This window comes from Camelus dromedarius, chromosome 6 (assembly GCF_036321535.1).
Source record: "Camelus dromedarius isolate mCamDro1 chromosome 6, mCamDro1.pat, whole genome shotgun sequence".
Taxonomy (NCBI): Eukaryota; Metazoa; Chordata; class Mammalia; order Artiodactyla; family Camelidae; genus Camelus; species Camelus dromedarius.
In genome coordinates, this window is record NC_087441.1 from 45,926,110 (window position 1) to 45,948,970 (window position 22,861).

Sequence of the window (22,861 nt, forward strand, 5' to 3'; positions counted from 1 at the left end):
GACCAGGTGGGCTCTCGTTTGCAGAGAATTAGCCTGGGAAGGGCCAGGGTCACCCTTCTATCGCAACATCTTATAAGACTTATTAGCTTTATTTAAAAAATATTTTTCCCTGGAGGGAAGAAGTGAACACCTTCTGTAACAAGGAAAATAACAACAATAGTCATAATAATGAGAAAAGCAAAATAAGCACATGTAAGTGCATTTTCTTTCTGAGAGATTTATTTTTGTTTGATGAATCGGACACCGGTCAGGGAGAGAGGAGAACGTTAGGGGGCCCACAGGGAACTGGGCACCCAGAGGTGGGAGCTGCCGCGCCTGGCTTGGGCGGGTATGGTGTGGGAGGGCTGGATGGTTTGTTTACTTGGTTGCTGGAAGTTTTCCTTTTGTTCAGTTTTATAAATCTCTCCCCAGGCTCGCGAGCTTCCCCTCCCTCCCGCCTCCCTGTCCCCTGCCCCCCAGTTTCATTTTTAAAAAGCGAGCTCGCTCGCCAGGTGTGTCCCCCAAGCTCTCACAGCTCTAATAAATAAGGAGCACCTGTAAAACAGTAGCTTGACTTGTTAAGTGACTCTGTACAAAGGAGAATATAGAAATACAGTATGTACACCGCATCCACGGGCCCCGTGGTGCTTCAAGGCCAGCGTGGCACCGCCCCGGCCTCGCCCACCCGGCCGCCCCCCTCCTGCCACCGGCTCCACGGCCTCGTGGGCGGGGCTACCTGGACCCCTCCAGAGGGAACAATTGCTTTATTGGAGTTAGTAAACAGATACACTGAATCACAAGGTGATTTGATTTTTTTTTTTTTTTTTTTTTAGTTTTCTTCTTTTTTGGGGATTTTTTTTCTTATTCTCTTTTTTTTTTTTTTCCTGTACTCATCAGAATGGGATACTCCACGACTGTCTCACCAACTCAGTGCCAGTACACATGCTCTAGAGGACTTCTGGACTCGCAGCTACAACTGTACAAGTGCACACAAGAAAATCTACCCTGTTATCCTCCACCCACTGATTGAGGATCGAATTGCACATTTCTCTTAACCATGACAGGAGAAAGCAAACAGTGAAACAGAATCACGGGTGAGCTTTCTCACTTTGCCTCCTGTTTTCATTGGTTTGTCCATACCATTCTAATTATCATGAAAGGACTCTGCGTATAGAGAGATTGCTTCACTGACTTCCTGGATCACCGAAAACCATCAGGGTTGAAATTTCATCCAAGTCTTTCGTGACGCCCAGCAAATATTCCCCCTCGGATTATTTTACACCTTGAGGGCATTTTGGTCTTCAGTTCAACACTCTTACTCTGTTCCCAAATGGGGCACTATTTAGGGGAATTTAAAGAGAAAGCTGAGAAGAATAAACATTTACCGAGTTCTCTTGGCATTCAGTCTCTGAAAAACCACAGTATAAACTATTCATGCTGCTTCTTACATCTGTCAAATCGAAAATTAAAAGCCATAAAAGTGTAACACTGAAAATATGGCATTAAAAAGGATAAAGGTGGCCTTTGTAAAAATAACAAGAAAAGTATATTAGCCAATAAAATATTCTAACTCTTCATTTAAAAGTGCATCCTGGGCAGGACAGAGATGAATCTGAAGTGGTGGGACTCCAGTACGATCCCTCTCCGCCGTCAAAACGTGAACAGTAAACGTCCAAAACCGTACAATGCAAATCACAATTCTTCGTGTAGCAGCAAAACCACAGCAGTTTTTAAAAAGATTTAAAAAAACAGTTTTTGTTTTCAAATCCGTATCATCTTCCAGCCTCACCCTCTGAGCCTTGAAGATGGGGCGGAGAGAATACCTACATTGGTCCTTGTGGCTTGTTGGTGATTTGTTGTTGTTGTTGTTGTTGTTGTTGTTGTTGTTTTGAAAACCAGGGGCAAAATCCCTAAGTTCTCCTCTGGGGAGAAGCCAAGGTGGTGGCAGCAGGAAGGCTGGGCCCGCTTGGTGGGTCCAAGACGTGCTGGCTTCTCTGGGCTAGAGGCCACCAAGGGAGGGCTGCTTCCTCAGAGATGCTTAATGACAGGAAGCGGCTTTATTTGCTTGAGTTTTAGCCAGAGGGGGTGGTGAGCTGACCAGCTGGTGTCACTGGATGGCGAGACATGGTTTGCTCTGCGCCCTCTCTCCATGCAAGGTACCCTGTGAGCGAGCATTCCTAGAAAAAGAGAAGGGCTCTCGTTAGAATCCACTAGACCAAGCCACCCCCCACCCACAAGCTGGGGAGGCCCCGGGCCTGAGTCAGAGCAGCATGCTCTCTAGCCATTAGGTCAGACTTAAGACCCAAGGCAGCACAGCCTGGCTTCCACACAACTTTCATTCACAGTTCTGCACGGGGTCAGCCCTGTCAGCTTCGTGTGTGTGAGGAAATGAAACGCGAGTCGCTTTTTGGAATACCATAATGAGCAGGGTGCACCCTGCCCTCTCCCAGAGACCGCAGCAGCATCCTTTGCCACCCAGCAACTTACACTCTCCTCGTTACCGCATGCTTAACTGGCAGGAGGTCTTTGGAGTTGCCCAAGGTCACCCCAAAGCCAGGCAAGGTCACTGGGGTATCCTGGTGCTGCAGACCTCACCCCCATACTCTGTTTAACAGCCCCAGTGTTTGCTGCAAAGGAGGAAGGCTATGAGATTGACTTTTTAGCACAAGAAAAATTACTGGGACACAAAGACCTCTCCTCCAAGGTTTCCTACGGGACAACGGAGCTGGAAGAAAGGCCCCCTCTCTGTGAGTCTTGCCTGACAAAGGTGAGCCACTCACATCTCTTCACATCCAAGCCAAGCTTGGGACTGAGATCCTAGGGCAGAGGGTCTGAACAGGACTGTTCACCAGGAAAGTCGGTTTCTGGGGAGTGCCCATCCCAACTTTCACCACAGACATTAGGCTCTGCCTCTCTAGCCCTACTGGCTTATTTCACTGGCTACCAGTCTCCTGAGGATACTCTGTCACCCCCAGGAAGCAGCCATTCAGAAGTTGCCAACTAAACTGTGAAGTCCCTGAGGTCTGTGGCTCTGTTTTGCTCACGTCCCTACACTTGACCCCCAGTTCAGCTCAACACACATTTGTCAAATGAATCAGAGTCAAACAGCTCTTGTCCCCCATGTCCCAAAACAGTACCTTTTTCTCCTGCCAATAAATGGGGATGTCAGAAATGTGAATGGGTCAAATTGGGCTAACAGGAGGTGGTGACAGAGGGCTTGTTAAATATCTTTACAACTGTTGAGATTATTCCTAGAACAATGAACAAATAATTTCAGGTGATAGAATGTAGAACTTGAAGGGACCCCAGAGATAATATACACAATTTCCTCATTTTATAGATGAAGAAATGGAGGCCACAAAGAGACCTGGAAACTTGCTCAGAGTGTCTGCAGCATGAATTTAGCACAAGTGTGAGGAGGTCAAAATGTCCATGGGGAGGACTAAGTACAAGCTTGTGCTTTGAACCCTGCTGTCCAAATCCTGGTGTTAATGGTAACGATAATAACAATCAGCCAAAAACAAGGTTTGAAAATCTGAATGTGCATGACAGGAAATGCCTGGGTTCCCCAAATCACATTAAATCACCAGATCTGTGTGCATTTAATATGTATATTAAATAACCAAAGTGAAAATGCAAAACACCACAAATATGCATTGGGAGTGGAATTACAAGGCCATGGAAACCTTTTCATTTGGCATGGTCAGACTTGGAAATGTGGGTATTTATCTCTGAATAAAGAGCTCACTTGAGTTTCTTTCCTTTCCTTTCTTTCTTCCTGTCTGTCTTTCTTTCTTTCTTTCCTTTCCTTTTTCTTTCTTTCTCTCTTTGCTCCTTGCTTCCTCCCTCCCTTCCTTCCCTTCTTCCTTCCTTCCTTCCAGCCCACCTTCCTTCTTTCCTTTCTAGGAGACAATGATGAGAAGAGGTATAAAAACAAAACACCAAGAGTCATCATCAAATGAAAGGTCACAAAGAATTGGGAAGGGACCTCTGAAATGACAAATGGATCCAAAGACACAATGTAGCTTCTTCTGGGGGCGACTCTTTTCTGTTTAGGAAGCACAGCCTGGAACTTTCTATGGTGGGAGGGAAACCATCTCCACCTCTGGGCTTGGGACCAAGAGTGACCAAATCTTGTAGTCAGAGGGGACCTCTGAATCCTTTCTTTAAAAAGGGAAAGAAAAAAAAAAAGGTGTTTAATGCTTTCTTCCAGTGACTGGGAAGCACCCCAATTTTTAATTACTTAAGAATGCTGCAACTGCTTTTTCAAGGATACAGCTTTTTTTCTTTAATGCAGTCATGAACCCCACCACCACTGAAAAGAGGAATCTTTTTCAAGTAAATTTCCTTATATTGAAATCACCTTTGGACAAAGGCCAAACATGGACAGCCTCAGCCTTCTTGTACAAAATCTCAAGGCTTTCATAAGGGACTCAGAAAACAGGATTATAATGAGAGCCATTCTGGAACCTTAACTACGGCGTTTGCCACCCCTAGCGCTATAATAATCATTATTATTCTCTGGTATCTATTATTGTCTGGTAAATAATATGTGTTTTCCCCCGAAGTTCTAAAGGGTGCAGCTGCACCACACTCTATTTTTTGCAGCCCCACTCCTGCTGCTTGGAAAGCCTCCTCACACCAAGCGTATTTGAAGAGGATGGCAGAGCAGACTTCCGTGCCCTTTCCTTCCCTCTCACCGCACACTCGCCGCGTCTGGGACACCTGTCAAGGCCAGATGGTGGCAGTGCAGGTCCCTCTCTGCCATAACATTTGAGGAGGGGGCGGGAGGGAGGGCATCTCTGTTTGTCCTTCTGGCTTTGGCTAGTTCAGGCAGCCCCCTGGTAGATGACACAGAAGTAGACTCTGGAATCATTGCAAATGAAGAACCAAGCTGGAGCGTTGCCTTCCTGAGAGTTATTGGTTTGCAAGGTATGAAACTCAAGAGTGGGGAGGAAGTGAGCTTGGGCTTTTAGAAAGTGATCATGGCAGGAAGTTCCGGCTCAGCCCCTGCCAAGCAGAGGTGTCTTATGGAACAACCTGTTCTCTCCGTCTAAACTTCTTGATCTGAGTAAAGGGGAAATTAATACAATGAGTGAGACGGAGATGCAGTTTAACAGTCAGCGTGAACCAGTCGGGGGGGGGGAGAGTATAGCTCAGTGGTAGAGCACATGCTTAGCATGCATGAGGTCCTGGTTCAATTCCCAGTACCTTCTCCAAGAGTAAATAAATAAATAAATAAACATACTTCCCCCACCCCAAACAACAACAACAACAACAGCAACAACAAAAGCATGAACCCTAAGTAGCTGTGTGATCTTGGACCTAGTCCATAACCTTCCCAAGCCTGGAGTCTTCCTCTGTGAAATGAAGGCCTGGGTGAGATTTTCTATTACATCTTCCATCTCTCATATTCTGTGATTGTAAGATCTTTGGACCAAAACCAGCATCAAATATGGAAATATGTCTTATTATCGGTGTACAATAAAGACTATTAATTTCTGGACCCTTAAGTCCCAAGTTTCAGAAAGAGTCTCCTTTCTACTAAACACACACACACACACACACACACACACACACACACACACATACACAGTCTCACCTCTAGCAGAGCTCTGTGGAGTGTCCCTTAACACAGAAGGTTCTGGGAAAGTGGCTCTACTTGTACCTCACATTTGGGTTTTCCTCTGAATTGGAGTTTGTCAGGTAGGGCCCCAGGGCCCCACTGTGTGGAACATCTTTCTCTCTCTCTCTCTCACACACACACACACACACACACACACACACACAGCCCTTCTCGTGTACCATGTATGTACCGTGTATGAAGACCAGCTCCACAGTGCATGATCTCCAGCAGGCATGTATGGCCAGGTGCCCTCAGAAATCCAGGTGCAACTGCCCCTTTGGCCAAAAGAATGAAGTATCTTCCTCATGGAATCACGACTGCACACCAAGTGCACTGAGTGAGCCACTGTCCAATGGCACTTTTCATCAGGTAAGCACTGCTAAGAATGTAATTGAGTTACTTCTCCTCCTTTATCACATGAGAATTTTCAGAGAATTACAGAGACCAAAAATAGGCCTGAGTACTAGTAAATCCTTTCAATGTTGATACTGTCAACATTCAGTCATTCTCGCCCTTCCTCCTTCGGCCTTTATAGCCTAAGACGTATGCTGGTTGCGTTTAAAAGGAAATTTTATAGTTTCCAGATAACCACTCCCAGAAGTAAATGTGTATCCAGAGAAAATGGCTTATTCCACATCCTAACATTTCCAGGACGGTCCCTTGGAGGCAAAAGATCCCACCTCTATCAGGAAGCCTGCTTCAGTCAATCTAATCCATTTTCTGAACTTTTATTTTTCTTTGCCTTCTCAGATACCTTTGTCATTAGCTTAATCAAAGTCTAGTAGGTCCGTCCTGTCTTATCTGTCCAGAAGGCAGCTCTTGGAGTCTGGCATATTTATTCCTGGGAGTCCAAAATCCTGTGGCATCCACCCTAGGATGGGTAAGAAATGCCTGCTACCAGGCTGGCTTGCCTCTGTCCCCAGGCCCTACTTGTGATGCCACTCACTCGGGCACATCGGCCATCACTTATCACCTTTAAATACAGCTATTACGTGCTGGCTTCAGCCACGCTGTTTATCTGGGACAATAGTGAGTCCCTGAGGACTGGACTCCTCTCAGGTAGCCGCAGCTATTCTGGGACACTCACAAGGGTAGAGCCCGGCAGTCAATGAACAGAGCCACCTGCACCAGCTGATAAGCTCGGGTGTGATGCCAGACAGTGGTCTCCATACCAGGCCCATCCCAGACAGGGCTAAGGCTTGGTGAGGTTTTGCCAAAAAATGGTTCCCTCCCTCCTCCATCAGCCATTGCTTCATGAAAAGTTTGAAATGACTTTTACTAATTTGGAAACGATTTTCATTTATGAAGTGGAAGGCTCCTCTTTTCTTATAGCTCACTAATTGATGATTTAAAAACACCCCTTCTCCTTTCTAGCGTGATTGCTATGGGAAATAACCCGTGGTGAGGAAAGGGCTGTGGAGCCAAGGGTAAGCGCTAGCTCAGCTCAGTGCTGGGCTCTGATCTGAATTACAGTTCCATCACCACCGCGCTGCCTGCCCCATGGCTCTGATGAGCTAAGGCTTACATACATACACACACACACACACACACACACACACACACACACACACACACACACACATATATATACACACACACATATATATACACATATATATACACACACACACATATATATACATATATATATATACACACACATACGGAGATATGTCTTATTATTATGTGTGTGTGTATATATATATATGTATATATATATATATGTATATATATATATCTCTTAAAAAGAAAAAAAACTAGGGGGGAGGGTATAGCTCAGTGGTAGAGTACATACCTAGCATGCATGAGGTCCTGGGTTCCATCCCCAATACCTCTATTAAGAAATAAATAAATAAACCCAATTACCTCCCCCCACAACAAAATTTTAAAAATAAAATATAAATAAAAATTTTTTAAATTTTAAAGAAGAAAAAAATTAAACCAAACATAAGATCTTGATTTTCTTTTTTATAACTTTCTCCTTTCACAAATCTCTTATTTTACTCTGCAATCAATAAAAATTACAACCGTATAAGACTCCTACTAGGACAAATCCAACTTTAATTCTTTGTTCTACAAATTAAAATTTCATTTTCTTTGTGTAGCTGGTTCTATGAGTTCAATGAGTAGAGAGGCCTGTTTATTCATACAAGTGGCCACTGCTAGTTCTTGCTGACCTCTCAAAGTTCCTGGGGAACAAAGAACCCTGAACCATAGATGCCCCCTCTTGTGCACTGGCAAAAGCCTTTATCTTCACCCTGGACAGGGATCCTTTTAACTACCTCAAATCCTTTCGAGAACCTGGGTATTTAAGCAAAACAAATTAAGCAGAATGCAAGGTCTCTCTGGTCCTTTTCTAAAAGCAGGCAGGGATTCACGACTAATAGCACACATTTTAACAAATGCACTGAAACCAGTGGCTACGTCCACTCACGAAAGAGAAAAATAAAATAAAGAATTACATGATATGGCTAATATTTTGCAAGAAATTTTGAAGAAGACCCTGGAGCCCTATCCCCTCTGGTTTTCAGGAGCAAACACTTCTATTACCATTATGGAAAGCTGCAGTGTTTTCAAAGAAAGAAGTCCAATTTTACTGAGTACTTAATTTATGTCAAATACTGTGCTGAACACTTTTATATATTTATTTCACTTGAAAACAAGTATACTTGATATTCTTATTTCATTGAAACAACAATGTTTTGAACTGTTTACTACTGTCCCCATTTTACAGATGAGGAAACTTTCCCAGGAAAGTTAAGAAACCTACTTACTCAAGGTCACCAGCCAGAAAGGGGCAAAGTTGGGTTGAAGTCCAGCTCCTACAATCCCAAAGTCAATGCCCCACTTCACAGAGTCCTGCCCCTGTTCTGGGTTTCCCCTCTCCCCTTCCTCACTCTGACAAGCAGTGGTCACAGTGTCAGAGCTGGAAGGGGCCTTAGGGACATACATAGTGCAGTTCCCTTGCTTTGCAGACAAGGACTCTGAGAAGTTACTCGACAAGAAATAACAACTGCATTTTCATTCAGTTCCTATCCAATACACACACTAGCTGATGCTGGTTCATGTGCCTTCCAAAAATTCTGCCTTGGACAAAAAAAAGTAGATGTTTATTGTACTAAGATTGAGTTTGTTATTTATTTATATAATCTGAACATAGGCTTTCTAAGTTCAAAGAAAAGAAAGAAAAAAGAACCTAGAGAAAAAGCAGCTTTATGTGGCAAGTAGCTATTGTCTGTGGGTCAATAGAATTTACGATTTTAGGTTAGGTCTGGAAAAGAGGTCTGACACGTTATTTATTCTTGACAACCAGCCCATTAGCACAAAGAGGGAGGGAGAAAGAGAGTGGGGGGCAGCTTCATATTCATAGGAACTTCACTGTAAAAAATAAGAGCAGGCATACTGATGCCCTGACCCATAAACAGCCAAGGAGATGAAGAGTGTGGTTAATCAGTTTTCCTGCAACCCTTCCACCCTGCCACCCCAGATGTTCAGGTGCAGCCTATTTCCTCTCTGAAATTCAGCTGCCCGGTGTGAGGAAGCAATGCCGTGGGTGGCAAAAATATGACTCTGGTCCTTGGCACAGGGCGTGTAACTCAAGCAGCTCTGGTCGTATCCTGTGTCCTACTGAGGGGAAAGGCAGATGAGGACTCAGGTTCTAATCCTGGCCGCGCCACTCTGTGACCTTGAGCATGTCTGTCTCAGTTTTTACTTGTAGAAGTGGAACCAAACATCTTAGGAGGATTTCTGAAATGGTTTCACTCACGTCCAAAGTGGACAGCCTGGAAGTGTTTCATTACCTCTCGTTACACATTGAGGGAAGAAGTTCTCGGCTGCAGGGGCCACCATAATAATTGTCATAACGAGCACCTACTGTATATATGCCAGGTACCCCTGGGCATTCTGCTTCTGCTGTTTACACTGGAGCCTGAGAACTCTCTCAAGGAGGGGGTTATTATTACTGTTTTTTTCTGTAGAAGATATGCTCAGGGGTTTAGCAGGGAGACTCTGGGACCAGGCTGCCAGTCAGATTCCAGCACTGTTATTTACAGGCCAATGACTCTGGATAGGATAGTTAACCCCTCTGTACCTCAACTTCTTCATCTATAAAATGGGTTTAATAATGGTATCCCTAGGGTTGTCGTGGGCACGTAAAATTTGGAACACTGCTTACATACACTGCTTACATGCTCAATACATATTAGCTGCTACAATTATTTAATGAGAAAATGTAGGCACAGAGAGGTTATAAAACTTCTCCAGACTCATAGCTGGTAAGTGACACAGATGGTTTTCAGATCCAAGCAGGCCTCACTCCAGCCCTGTGCTCTTCTCCCAGGCATGGTAGCCTTTCTAATAAGACAGTAATTCCATTCCCAGGGTACCTGGGGTCTGCCACCTACTACGTATGTTTTCTTACCTATTCCTCAAAGCAGTGTTATTATTATTCAGACCTAGAGACTGAGGCGCAGGGAGGTGAAGTAATTAATTGACTGCTTGGATTTGAATCCAGGCTGGCCCAACCCCAAGAGAGATGACTTTATCTACTAAACCACACTGCTGCCTCCCTCCACTACCAGGAGCCCACAGACACCACGTGTGGAAGCTTCAGGAGGTCTATGGCCTGGGAAGTTAAAAATATAAAAGGACATCTCCTAAAGTTGCCAAATTCCCTTAAAAGTACCTGCAGGCCCTGGGAGGATCTGATTCTGATTCTGTGAAAATCTCTGAAGGTGTCTGAGGTAGAGGAAGCCAGCCAAGCCTTATAGCTGCTCTTCCGGCCAAGGACAGAGCTTTGTGCATCAAGACAGCCACTGTCCAGGCTCCATGTGCATCAGCAGGGAAGTTCTCCACTAGGAGAGCTGCTGCCTGCCTCGTGCACCCATTAGGTGATAGCCCACGGCCTGCACCACGCCCCGCCCCGTTGGCCTAGGGCTCAGAGCAGCTGGTCCATCAGAGGGGTGGAGCTCCTATTTCCATGACAGTCTGGGGCCCGGCCAACATCCCCTTTGACTGAATGTCAGAATGTTCCATCAGTTGTGAGGTTTCCTTCCACTGTGTGCCATGAAACCTTAGGACTACTCTGGACACAAAGAAAAGAGTCCATCCTGCCACTGCATTGCCACGATGGCTTTACATACTTAAGACACAGATGTGGCATCCTTCGCCCCTCACACTGCAGCAGTAACGTCCCGTGATGTTTAGAATCCACCGCTGGTAATTAGCCTGTCATCAGAATGCAATCAGCTTCAGTGATGCCAGTCTTTCTCTCGATGCCTTTCAGTCTGCGAACAGCTGCTGAAGTAATTTTCCACAAACACAGATTTCATCCTGTCCCTCCTCTGCCCGAGGTCACAGAGAGGTTGCTTCATCTACAAGGTACAAGTTCCACAACCTCCAGCTCCACTGTCCACCTGCTCCCCTCCAGCCTCCCCCTCCTCTCCTCTCCTTCTGCAGCCAAGTCCTTCACTCCAGCCAAGGGTAGGGGACGGTCATCCCGCATGTGGCTTCCTCTTCTCTGCATCCCTTGTTCCTCCACTCCTGACCACCAGGTCATGGCCCTTCCCAGTTCTAGATTCTATCTCCAAACTCACCTGCCATATGGAACCCTATCATGGTATCTCTATTAGCTCTTACTCTCCCGACACTCTTCTCTTTCATTCGCTCAATAAATACCCGTGCTCTTTCTGCCAGTTCTCAGTTATGACAATGCAGGAAATGCCCTGTCCCTGCCCTCATTGAAGCCTGCTGTCTGCAGCATCACATCCGTTTGCAGGTTCTGCATGATGCTTATAAAAGTGACCTTGGTTATTTCTTGTCTCTCTCGTGAGGTTATTAGCTCCTTAAAACAAGTTAAAGACTCCTGCCATTCCCTCTCCCTTTTTTTCCCTCTTTTCTCTTACCCTCCTTCCTGATATCTCTTAATAACAGTGTTCCTGCAGTGAATCAGTGTTCAACATCGTTAGCTAAAAATGGAGAGGAAGGGTATAGCTCAGTGGTAGAGTGCATGCTTAGCATGCACGTGGTCCTGGGTTCAATCCCCAGTACCTCCATTAAAAAAAAAAAAAAGATAAATAACATATAGAAGCATAAGGAACACAAATAAATACCTAAACTAATACACATGAAAAATACTTTCTTAAAAAGAAAATGGACGTTTTGCCCTCTAGGGAAATAAATGAAGACTATCTTTGAATCATAAATGAGTGATAGGGGGCTGTCTCCCTCTGCTTGGATATGATTAAGCATTTCTTATCTTTGGTGGACTGTAATATATTAATTAATTAAGTATAAATTAAGCATTCCAAATATAGTAAGTTTTTTAAGTTAATACTCCTGTGCACAGGACAGACAGACAGACAGACACACACACACACACACACACACACACACACACACAGCTGAGACAGAGAACATTGTAGTTGATGAGAAGAGCAGACAGTGAGGGGTGCTGTCAAAGTTGGAACCCTGAACCCCTGGCTGCTCATCTTCATTTGCAAGGTCATGATGTTTTTCTACAAAAAATTTTTTTCACAGTTTTTCAATTAGCATTTAGGATTCACGTTGCTCAGATCTTGGTGGATGTAAACACGGACATCAAGTCCCATGTTTATGATGTCACTGCATTAAATGAGGGGAATGGAGGGACCTGGATATATTTTTGGTTTGGAAAATTGTAGAACTATATTTTTTTCAAACATTTGGGGTTTGGCTAAAACCAAAACTTATTTTGCCAAGCACTTTGGCCTTAATTTTTAAACCCATGTGTATTTTAAAAGAAATTCAATCTATATGTTTCTGAGTCATTTACACTTAACTCATGAAAATGCTGCTGGGTAAGAGCTATTGGATGTCCAAGCAAGTTTATGAGCCCTTTTAAGCCTCCTTTTCCCTGTTCTCACCAGAAAGTTTGTATTTTGCCAGCCACAGAGAGTGAGAGCCCCAGAGGCCTGTGGTCAGTTTGAAATGTGTAACGTCCGAAGCTTAAATGGATTCTGAGTTTGGAAAAAGGTTTTCTTCCCCCTCTCCTCTTTCTCATATTAAGTGCTCAAACAGGTACTTATGAAAAAGATGGGACCCTACGTCTTACTTTCCGTGATGGCTGGAGATGAAGAGTGAAGTGCTCGATCTAACCGCCACTAAACTCTCCCCAAGACATTCTGGAGGAACAACACGACACGTTAAGTTCACGGGAACACAGATTCAGATCCAACACCCTAATGAAAAGTTTTACTAATAACTTCTAGGATAAGAAAAAAAGGTAGGAATTGACATGATTCAAGTTGGACACTTTACCTTTAGGGGACTTGGTAATTTTTTAAAAAATCACAGACAACCAATCCTGTTTATGACTTTATACACTTTAAAAATCAGCCAAATCTACTAAAAATGACATCTGAATTAAACCAGAAAAGCAGGGAAAATGTGCATAGATGCTGCAGTGACTTTATAGTGTCCCTACTATACGCTCAGATGATGCTCAGATACCACTCAGTTACAGTATTCTAGTGGTAGAAAACTTTTGGATAAAGTACTTAAAAATGTCTTTTAAATATTTAAAGTATAAGCATCTAACTAATCATAATGACAAAGTTCTACACTTAACCACATGTGCTCCAAATATCTTGAAATTACTCTAAATACAGGTTTAAAATATCAAAAGGGCTTGTTGATGGGATGCAGAACTTTGCAGAGAAACTTAAACCTGATCATTCTTGCTCCCACAACACCCAATCTGCACAGTTTTTAACATATGCGTGTGTAGAGTTCCTCAGAAAAAGGTCATGTTACAGTCTGAATTTCCAAAACAAGAGTTGAAGGATGAAATATAGGGTTTCCCCTTCTCTCACCAAATGCAGCTTAGCCACTTTGCTTCTAGAAAATTTGTTATTGTAGGTTGGCTCAAATTTAAGACAGTAACGTTTTAGAAACAGTCGGCAAACTAAGCCAGCTGCAAGGAGGATATCATTACAAATTGAGACACATGTTGTATGGGAATAGCATTCATTTTCAATACCAAAAACACGTCTGGGGAAATAAGCCATGCAAATGAGGGAGAGATATACTTTTTAATTGCATTTTTTGGACATTAGGTCAGTGCTTCATATCAGATGAGTCCATAAAGTGAGTTTCTCTCTCCTGCTCTTTGAAGGCTATTCGGCACATTCTTACTTCCCTTTTTACCCAAAACAGAACACAGCTTGCTATCAGAGAAAGACAACAAACCAGAGGTTCAAAGCGGGAAATGATGAGACACCCAGCATTGCAGCCAGCCCTCTGGATGGAGAGAGGCCAGGGAGCGCTGGACAAAAATTGCTGTCCCAGTCCCAGTGGAGAGGCAGCTCTGCCCTCGTGTTCCCTCCTCTCTGTTCAGATCTGTGCATGTGGTAAAACCGCACAAACATGTTGATTGCTTATGGCCATAGCTTGGTCCCAGGAGCACAGAGTTAAGGGATCTCAGGGGTAACTTGACTCAGGTGTCCAATTTAAGAATATTTAGTACACTCAGGAGCTATTTTAAAGCACTAGAGATACATACTAATTTTTTTGTTGTTATTGTCTTTTGCTTTTGCTCCAGTTATTTTCACTAGAATCTTTTAAATGACCCTTGAAATAATTTGTGTGTGTGTGTGTGTGTGTGTGTTTCCCCTCCTTGCTAATGGCCTCATGTTCTCAATCCTGACCCCACCCTACTTTTTTCCTCAAGCAGAAAGTGGTGGAAATCCACAAATCTGGAGAAGAGCTCTCCGCAGTTAGTATGTAGAACTGGCATGTGGGTTGGCATTTTCTCCTTTTCCTTGAGAACGGGACCCTGTTAAATGATGCCAGTGCTAAACTGTTTATGTTTTAAAGCTAATTTATTTGTTTCTCTGAAATGGATTCCTTTTACGCTTATGAGGCATTTAAAAAAAAGTTTACACATGCAGAACGCATTGCCTTAACATGCATCCATGTATAAAGTGTTGTGCATTTAAACCAGCAACTAAAGAATACAGAATAACTCTGCATGGGGCAGGGTGAAAGAAAATAAAATGGTCACCTGCTGTCCCTTTGACACTACCTCTCTGACAAGACAGTCTGGAAAAGGCAGGGTGTTGGTGGTAGAGGTAACCATTCCACTACATGAGGTAAGTGTTCCATGCTACAGTGTATTTTGGTCCTCGAACACCTCTGTCTCTCTGGGATGCTTGTCTGCACGAAGGTAGGTGTAAATGATTGAACCAGGATACCCAGGCAGTCTCTCAGGCTGGCAAGGGAGTGATTCATTGGAAATCAGATAGGGTACTTATTTCCAGTGCCCTTCTGGGCAATGGCTTGTTAATAGCTGGTCAAATGCTTTCATCTTTCCAAGCTCACTCTCTCCAGGTGAAGCAGCATGCTAGGGAGCTAGGGAGATTGGCAGGACTCCCAATGCCCTGATGTGTACTAATCTGCCCATTTCTCAGACTCTAGCCATTCCACTCCCTTGGCCTCAACAGCAGGTAGAAGGTTTTCCACTGAAGGACAGCGGCTGCTTATACAGTATAAACTTTTGAAAGTCAAGGTGCTGAGGCAGTATCTAGCTTGCTTCTTTTCTTGCTTCCCTTTTCTTCTCTCCCCATTGGCACCCCAAGATACGGTAACTTGAAACGCTATAACCTTCTGCATGTTGTCATTCTGGCAATCTTAGTGAGGCAAGGGCTACATTATGTAGTTGCAATAGTGACTCTGCAATATTAGGTCCACAGCAAAAATTGCTAAAAATAGGAATTAAGTTTTAAGGGAAACTTACAATTAATTCAGCTTCCTCAGAATAACAAGAAAATTCTCAACTCAGAGATTTCTTGGTGATAATACAAAAGACTCCTTCAGAGATGTAAGGCAAATTTTTTGCTGAAGCCCAAATCTATGGACTGCTCCTCCCAAGGAAATGCCTCTGTGTATAGGCACAGGAAACTTTCCATGAAATTCCAGGGGGAACTAGTCCATGGAGACCAGCCTCGGGGAGCTGCCATATGGATCAGAAGGTCTGGAGGTCAGGGCCAGGACTTGTGCTGCACTTGCCCGACTCTGAGAGTCAGTCCATCTTTAAAGTTTGCACACTAAGCGCTTCTCCTGCCTCACCCTTGTCCCAGCCCTGCTGAAGACAAAGGGTTACAGCTACATGCAAAAGAAATACATACCTGGTCACATATGTCATTTCCTATACCATCAGAATCTGATTGAAATAACATCTAAAAGCCAGATGCCTGCATATTAAAACCCTCCTTCAATCCCCTTGTCCTAAGGGTTAAAACAGACCCAGCAACACTGAACGAGATGTGTCTAAGGCCAATCTTGACCTTGTTCATCCAGAAAATATTCCTCTATGAGTTTGAAATGATCACAGCAAGCGCTCTCTCAGGTCCTCACCACACACATGTGGGCATGACGCAGACCTGGCAGTTCCTTGCTGGCTCTGTGAAAGACCTATAGTGAGACTGGTCATCTGCATCCTGACAGGCAGAACTTTAACACCAGGGATTACATTGCCAATGAAGATTTCTAATAACCAAGCACTAGAACATTCAAAAATCTCAAGCTTGGCATAGGATCTGAGCACATCCTATTTTCTCTTCTCACTCAGTTTTTCCGCTTTTTCTTGCTTTCATAGTTGGCACTCATAGTAATATTTCGACTGTATGGACTTGACCTCGCAGGCAACTGACTTTCTCAAACTTCACAGCTGGAGAAACCAAACCGGCAAAAATTTACCTGCCACCTCCACCCTTTTAGCTTTCCTAACGAGGCAGTATCCCGTCCTCTTCTTAAAATAGTCCTTTCTGGGATTGTGGCTCCATGACCAGACTAATAATTAAACTCTAAACTCCCAAAACTACAGCCCCCTTCTTTAGCTTTCCCAGAGAAAACAAAAAGTGGAAGGAACCCCTGCTGCTGAGGCTGGGGGAGCATCTTGGTATGGGGGCCAGGGAAAAGAGTCTTAGATTTTCTTTCTGGTGTTAGAAACACACAAGAAATTTGGGAGCCACAAAGGTGGCAAGTGGCATGATCTTGCTGCTCCTCGGGAATGGAAAAAGTGAGGGTGAAAGGGTTACTCATGGTACACGTTTTTTCCATTGATTATTTTACGTCTTAAAGAGCCGATGTCATTTCCCTGGAAAATCAAGGAGCAGGGAATATTTTCTTTTGAATATCTTCAAACATTTGCAAATGGTTACTCTGAACTCCCCAATGTACCATAAACAAGTGTAAACTGTAGAAATTCAGAAAATGCACAAATACAAACAGCTATCCCCCAAGCTCTAAGGCAAAGACAAAGAAGGGAGTATTCCATTTATAAATGGAATTCTTTGTGGATAGAATAGTTTGGGAAGTGTTTATACATTGTTGTCCTTATTATTTGGGGGGATTTCTTTTTCAGCTTACAGAAGCTGCAGAACTGGTATTTGGCGTCTTAAAAGTTGAAGATTAAAGGAAGTTTCCAACCTTTTAAAATCTTCAACTAAACTTAATTAGTTCTGCATCTTGGAAAATATCTGCCCATTAAAATCATTTGTAATCATATCAACAAACAAGAATGCATAGTCAGGTAACCAGGAACAGAATAACTTCAAAATGGAAAAAGAAACACCCTATAATTTCCCAAGAACTAGCAAAAATGATGACTTCTTTGAAGACAGCTGTAGTTACCTGGATTTTTGATTTCAAGATACAGTGGGCTGTGAATCTATTTTAAATGATTTTTTAAAACAGTGACACAGTATGAAAACGGCGGGCATACTAAAAAGAATGAAGAAACCTGACAGAAGTTACTGACAGACTCTCCTGTAAGAGATAATTGAGTCACCAACAAGCATATGGAGAAATCCCTCACCGACACCTCACCCGCACCTCACCCACGCCCATGACTCAGTCCAGGTTTGTTTTTTGGCTTTTCAAGCTTTCTCCTTTGGCTTTAAAGTGTCACCAAACCGCATTCACTGTCAGGGCACAAAAGTCACACAGTCCTTTATTTAACGGATGCATTTCCGGTGTCTGTAACCATATGCGTAGGCTGGGTTTCTGAAGGCAGAGAAGAAAAACAGCACCACGTGTGCACAGAAAATCAGGAAGGGTCAGAGCATGTAGGTGAATTATGGTAGGTTGAAACTGTGCTGCGAGGTGACATGAAATGACAGAGGGCAAGAAGAAGTGTGATTTAGTGGAGGGGAGGCGTTCTTCCCCTGTCTTAAATCACTTGTCTTGTCACCCCACTGTAGCTGGCAAAGTCTGGGAGTCTCTGGCTTTAGAGAGGAAAGCTGTAATTTCTTGGGGAACCCATCAAAAAAAGAACTTTCCAATCTCAAGGGGCGATAGGCGATTTCGTCATTGTCTTCTGAAATTGTCTGAAGCCAGGTTAGTATTTTTAGTAATGACTCTAGTCAACGTGCAAGACCCTCACTTGATTACCTATTCAGAAACATATATCATCCAAATAGCCATCCTGTATTTCATGCTTTTATGTTCTTTTGGGCCCCTGCTACTTATGGACTAGTGACACTCTTCTTGACCTGGTCACTTTTCACTCCAGTAATGGTAGTAAAATCTTTCACCCTCTCATTCTTCCTTTAATGTCACTTGAATGAGTGATATTAGGATGGGTTTAAAATGACAATTCCCAATGCTTTTCTGGCTTTCTAAAGGCCATCATTTTTTTTCTGTCCCACATCTTCCCATTACTCACTGCTTTGTCAACCAGATTAAATTACTCTGGTGGAGAAAGCAGGGACATTTTCAATTGTGGTGACTATGAGAAGGCTGAGGCCATCTGTCTTTGGAGAGCAGAACTTGCAGATGTAAAATCAAGGACTGGTGAACTGATTTTTAGTATTCTGCTCCCCCTGGCAAAGCCATCAATAGAAAAGGAAGCCTCACAGTATGGCGGCTGAGAAACTCTTCTTGCACCAACCAGGAGGGCCCCTTGCACTGGCTCTGTGTTTGCCAAGCAAACTTCTGGCTATAAGTTAGGTAGGTACTCCAAGGCAGCAGTAAATACACTGACTTAGGGACAATAATTTGGACACACCACATCAAGTCCACATAGGTCCACACCTGCATTTCCTACTGTGGAGTAATGGGTTGGTATTCTAGGTTTTTGTTGTTGCTGCTGAAACAACAAACAAAAAACACTGTCCCCCACACCCCCCAAAAAAATTTGAACACGGTCTAGACACTTAGAGAAGTGGATTGGTAGGCTTGGTTCTGTCTAGGAACTTTCGCCAAGACAACTGAGGTGGATAAAATAATTTTATCACCAATTAACCTATTCTTCTATAGTGTTTTAAAGAAAATACAGCCCTGGAGTCAGAAAGTTTAAACTTGAATCTCGACCCTGCTTACTAACTTGGTAATCTTGGGCACGTTACCTAATTCCTCTGTCTTAGTTTCCTCTTTAGTAAAATGAAGATAAAAACAATTGCTACATAGATCGGGATCCAAATTAACACTACTGACAAAGACTTAGAAGAGGACCTGTACGTACAAAAGCGAGCAACTGTTTCTCCTTGAAGGTCCACTTCTCCTACCCAGGCCTCCGTCCTCCCCAGATATACATCTCCACCAGACTGTAAGTGCCTTGACAGCCTGCCCTCAAGCATCATATTCACCGCTGTATCTCCCCAACTCCTGGAAAGAGCTGTGCACAAGTTATGTGCTCAATAAATGTTCATTTCCCTTCCCTTCCTTTCCATAAACAGTTGACAAGCCTGTTTGCTGACCTCGTGGACAGGGAGAGCAGTCAGGTTTCAGATCCAGTAGGCCTGAGTTGAATACTGGTTCCCTCACTTACCAGCTCTGATCTGGGTAACATCTCCAAGCCTCATCTTCCTCCTAAGTATGATACAGGTGGTGCCTATTCCTTTATGGTTGGCGGAGAATCAAAAGAAGCCGTATCTGGCTATAGCAGACAGCCACACAGCCCAGTTCCCCATCTTCCTCTTGCTGAAATTCTGGACTCATTATTTATGGTTCACTTGGCATTAAGAAGGACACCCCCCCCCCCCGCAATCTCGTGAGGTCAGGGATGTGCTCTCTCACCTATTTCAGCGATGTGACTCTTTCCCCTGTCAAAGCCTCCCACTGCCTGCAGAGGTGAGCAACCCACCAACTGAGCCACTAGCCCAAAAGGGAAGAAAGCAAAGCTGGTCAGTGATTCTTGAGGCCTGCCCTGGGGAATGCTACTTGGTGAAAAATGAAGGAAGAGACCCCATGAACAAGAGCTGCTCAAACATCTTGCCAGGCAAATGGGGCTCCGTGGCCTGGGTTCAACTGGCATAAGCATGTAAGAGGGTTAGTTTTTATTCTCATCTTGCAAACGGAATCCCCTGGTTATTGAGAACATTTAGTGAGCTGGGACATTCTGCCAATGAGTCTACCAGCTCCAAAAAGTGGCTCAGCTCACCTTTTACTACAGCCCTGTAACCTCATATTGGTCTCAAATTCTCTCTTCTTCCTCCCTCCCATTCTCCTCTACATTTGAAGTGTGAATTAGAGATGAGCCTAATAATAAAAGTATAAATAAGTAGATAGTGTTTCAAGTCGGGCTCAAGACTGAGCTTTACCATTGAAGTAAGTGACCTTCGGCATGGCACTTACATGCTGTGACTCAGTTTCCTCAGCTGTAAAAATGGGAATGCTGTTGGATCAAAATGATGAAAGTATGTGACCACACGAGGTGTGCTGCAAAACATGTAAGGTAAAATCATAATCAATACAACTCTAGCCTCTGCCTTGTAAGAAGTAAGGAGAGGTGCAACGAGTCGGAGAAGAGCCCTGGTGGGCATACAAACCTTTTACTTATTCTGATTTCTAATTCGGAGGCACCTCCTTTTGAGTGGAGGCTCCAGGTCCTCGGGCCCGGCGCTGAGCATGGGCGAGGAGATGATGCACGGCGCCATGGCAGTCTTCTCCGCGGGTTTTGGCACAGGCTGGATCACGCAGCCCGTCTTGGGCAGCATCCGCAGAGCATACGCGTGGTCCTCGTCCGCGGGGTTATTAAGGTTCGGGTCTGACTTGTCGCCCCCCGCCAGAGCCTCCTCCCCTATCAGCTTTTTGGCCGCCTCCCCGTCCAGGTGGCAGTTGGAAGCACAGTTGTTCTCCTTGACGGACTCCAGCTCGCTCACCGCGGGCTCCTCCGGCGACAGCAGCTTCTTTGGGGGCGCGGGAGGCGGAGGCGGCGGCGGCGGCGGCGGCGGCGGGGGCTGCTCCGGCGGCGGCTCTGCGCCCTTGGCGCCCTCGGCGGCGCCGCGCGTGCCGTTCACAATGACATTGCAGGCCGCGGCGGCCTCGGGGCCCGCGGGGGCGCCTGGGCCGGGGTCGCCGGCGGGAGGCGGGCTGCAGTGGCCATCCCTGCAGCCGCCGCAGGTCCTGCGCTCCGCCGCGCCCGGCTCGCGCTCCGCCTTGACGTGCGCGTGCAGCGCGCGGTGGATCACGTTGTGCAGCCGGGCCCGGTGGCCCACGGTCAGGTCGATGACGCCTTCCTGAGGGCCCTGCAGCACTCCCGGGAAGCCAAGCTGGCCGCCTGCGCCCAGGGGGCTGCCGGCGCGCCGCGTCAGGTCCACCACCTCGCTCCGGCCGTGCTCCGCGGGCGCGGGCGCCAGGCTGAGGGCCTGGCCGGAGCAGCCGGGCGGCGAGTCCGCGGACTTGGATGAGCCCTGCTTGGAGTCCCGTGGGGACAGGGAGTGCCCGCTTGGCTTGCCTCCTGCCGCCGAGGAGTCGCCGGGGGCGCTCGGTATGAAGTTCTCCCCGTTGCTGGAAAATCCGTTGGGGGGCTTGGAATCATTGACGTGAGGGATGGGAATAGGGATGGGGATGGGCACGGGCAGCGGCACGATCACCGGGTATGGCACGAGCAAGGTAGGGGGCGGCACAAGCGGGGCGAGCGATGGCAGCCCGAAATTCATCATCTGGGGCACGGGCATCGGGCCATTTGGCATCATGCTCACCGGTGGGAAGGGGAGACTCGGCAAGGGCGCGCCCGGTGGTGGGGGAGGCAGCAGGCCCGGGGGATTCCCCGGCATGGTTGGGGTGCTCGGGGGGTGGATGTGGGGCGATAGCATGGGCCGGTGCATGGGACTGGAAGTGGGGCCCAGGTTCCTGGGGCCGCCTGGCGGGGGCCCGATGCCGGGGAGCATGGGGTTGGACAGAGGGCTGTTGGGGTTGGAGGCGTGGTGCGGCGGTCCGCGAATGAAGGGCGGGCGGATCTGCTGCATGATCTGTTGTTCCATGAAGATGGGCAGCGGTACCGGGCCGCGGTTGGTCATCACCATGGGAGGACTGCGAGGCGGGACGCCCAAGGGAGGCCCAATGCTAGCAGGTGGCTGGACGGAGACAGGAGGGATGTTTGGAGTCTCGCTGATGGGCATGGACTTGGGCACTGGCGTAGGGATTTTAGTGACAGAGCAGTTGGCAGTGTCAGATGGAGAGACGGTGGTGGACGCCGATGGGCCAGGGCCCTGGCTTTGGCCAGCTGCAGCCACCGGGGAGGGTGCCTTCCTGCGAGCATCTGTTAGAGGGATATTCCAAGAGTCTGGAGTGAGCAGCTGCACCCCGGTGCCTTCTGCTTTATTTTCCATGGGAGGGTGTAATGTGCTGCACAGCCCAGCTGGAAGATTGGCCTGTGTCTCTTTGTAAAAAATGTCCATTTTGTACTGATTGAGACATTTTGCACTGCAGAACTGAAGCCTTCGTTCCCCGTCCCCAAAATCCAGGTATTCTTTTGTGTGTCTTATGTGCTTACACCAGTCACATACCTACAACACAGTAATAAGAAAAAAAGTAAGATAAGCAATTTCCTTTGGTAGATAACGTTTTCATGTTTCACATAAAGGTTCTTTCAAACTTTATCATGATTTTTCAAATCAGCAGGAGTGTTTTCTTCTAAAAGGTAAAATGGTTTGTAAAATGATTTCTCTTTGGAAGCCATAATTGCTTTATAAATATTAGCTCTTCAGAGCAGCAATTATTAACATCTTCTATTTAAAAAGAAAAGAAAAGAAAAAAAACTGTGTTATCCCCTTTAAGCATGACTTAAAGGTGGATCTGACAAAAAGGGGGACATATACCTGCCCACGTATTTTCACTGGTCAAGAGGCTCATTGGACATGCACATCTAATAGTTTTGGCTGGCAGGATTCTCCAGAAATTTCAGTGGGCTTTGAAATGTAGACCCTTAAAATTCTCGTGCGAAGTCACTTTACACTATTGACTGTTCAATAATGCAGTTGGAAGGGGTGTGCT

At 45.5% G+C, this 22,861-nt stretch overlaps 1 protein-coding gene across 3 annotated transcripts in view; it reads right to left on the reverse strand.

The window, feature by feature from the left end:
- Window positions 1-208: 208 nt before the first annotated feature.
- Window positions 209-22,861, reverse strand: part of SOBP (sine oculis binding protein homolog) — a 158,193-nt gene continuing 135,540 nt past the window's right edge. For all 3 annotated transcript variants that reach the window (XM_064486809.1, XM_010989615.3, XM_064486810.1), the window contains 2 exons: window positions 20,413-22,374; window positions 209-2,156 (listed from right to left, as the gene is read on the reverse strand). In XM_064486809.1, coding sequence (XP_064342879.1) covers window positions 20,416-22,374 — 1,959 coding nt within the window. In that variant the 3' untranslated portion in view covers window positions 209-2,156; window positions 20,413-20,415. The remainder of the gene's footprint in view (window positions 2,157-20,412; window positions 22,375-22,861) is intronic.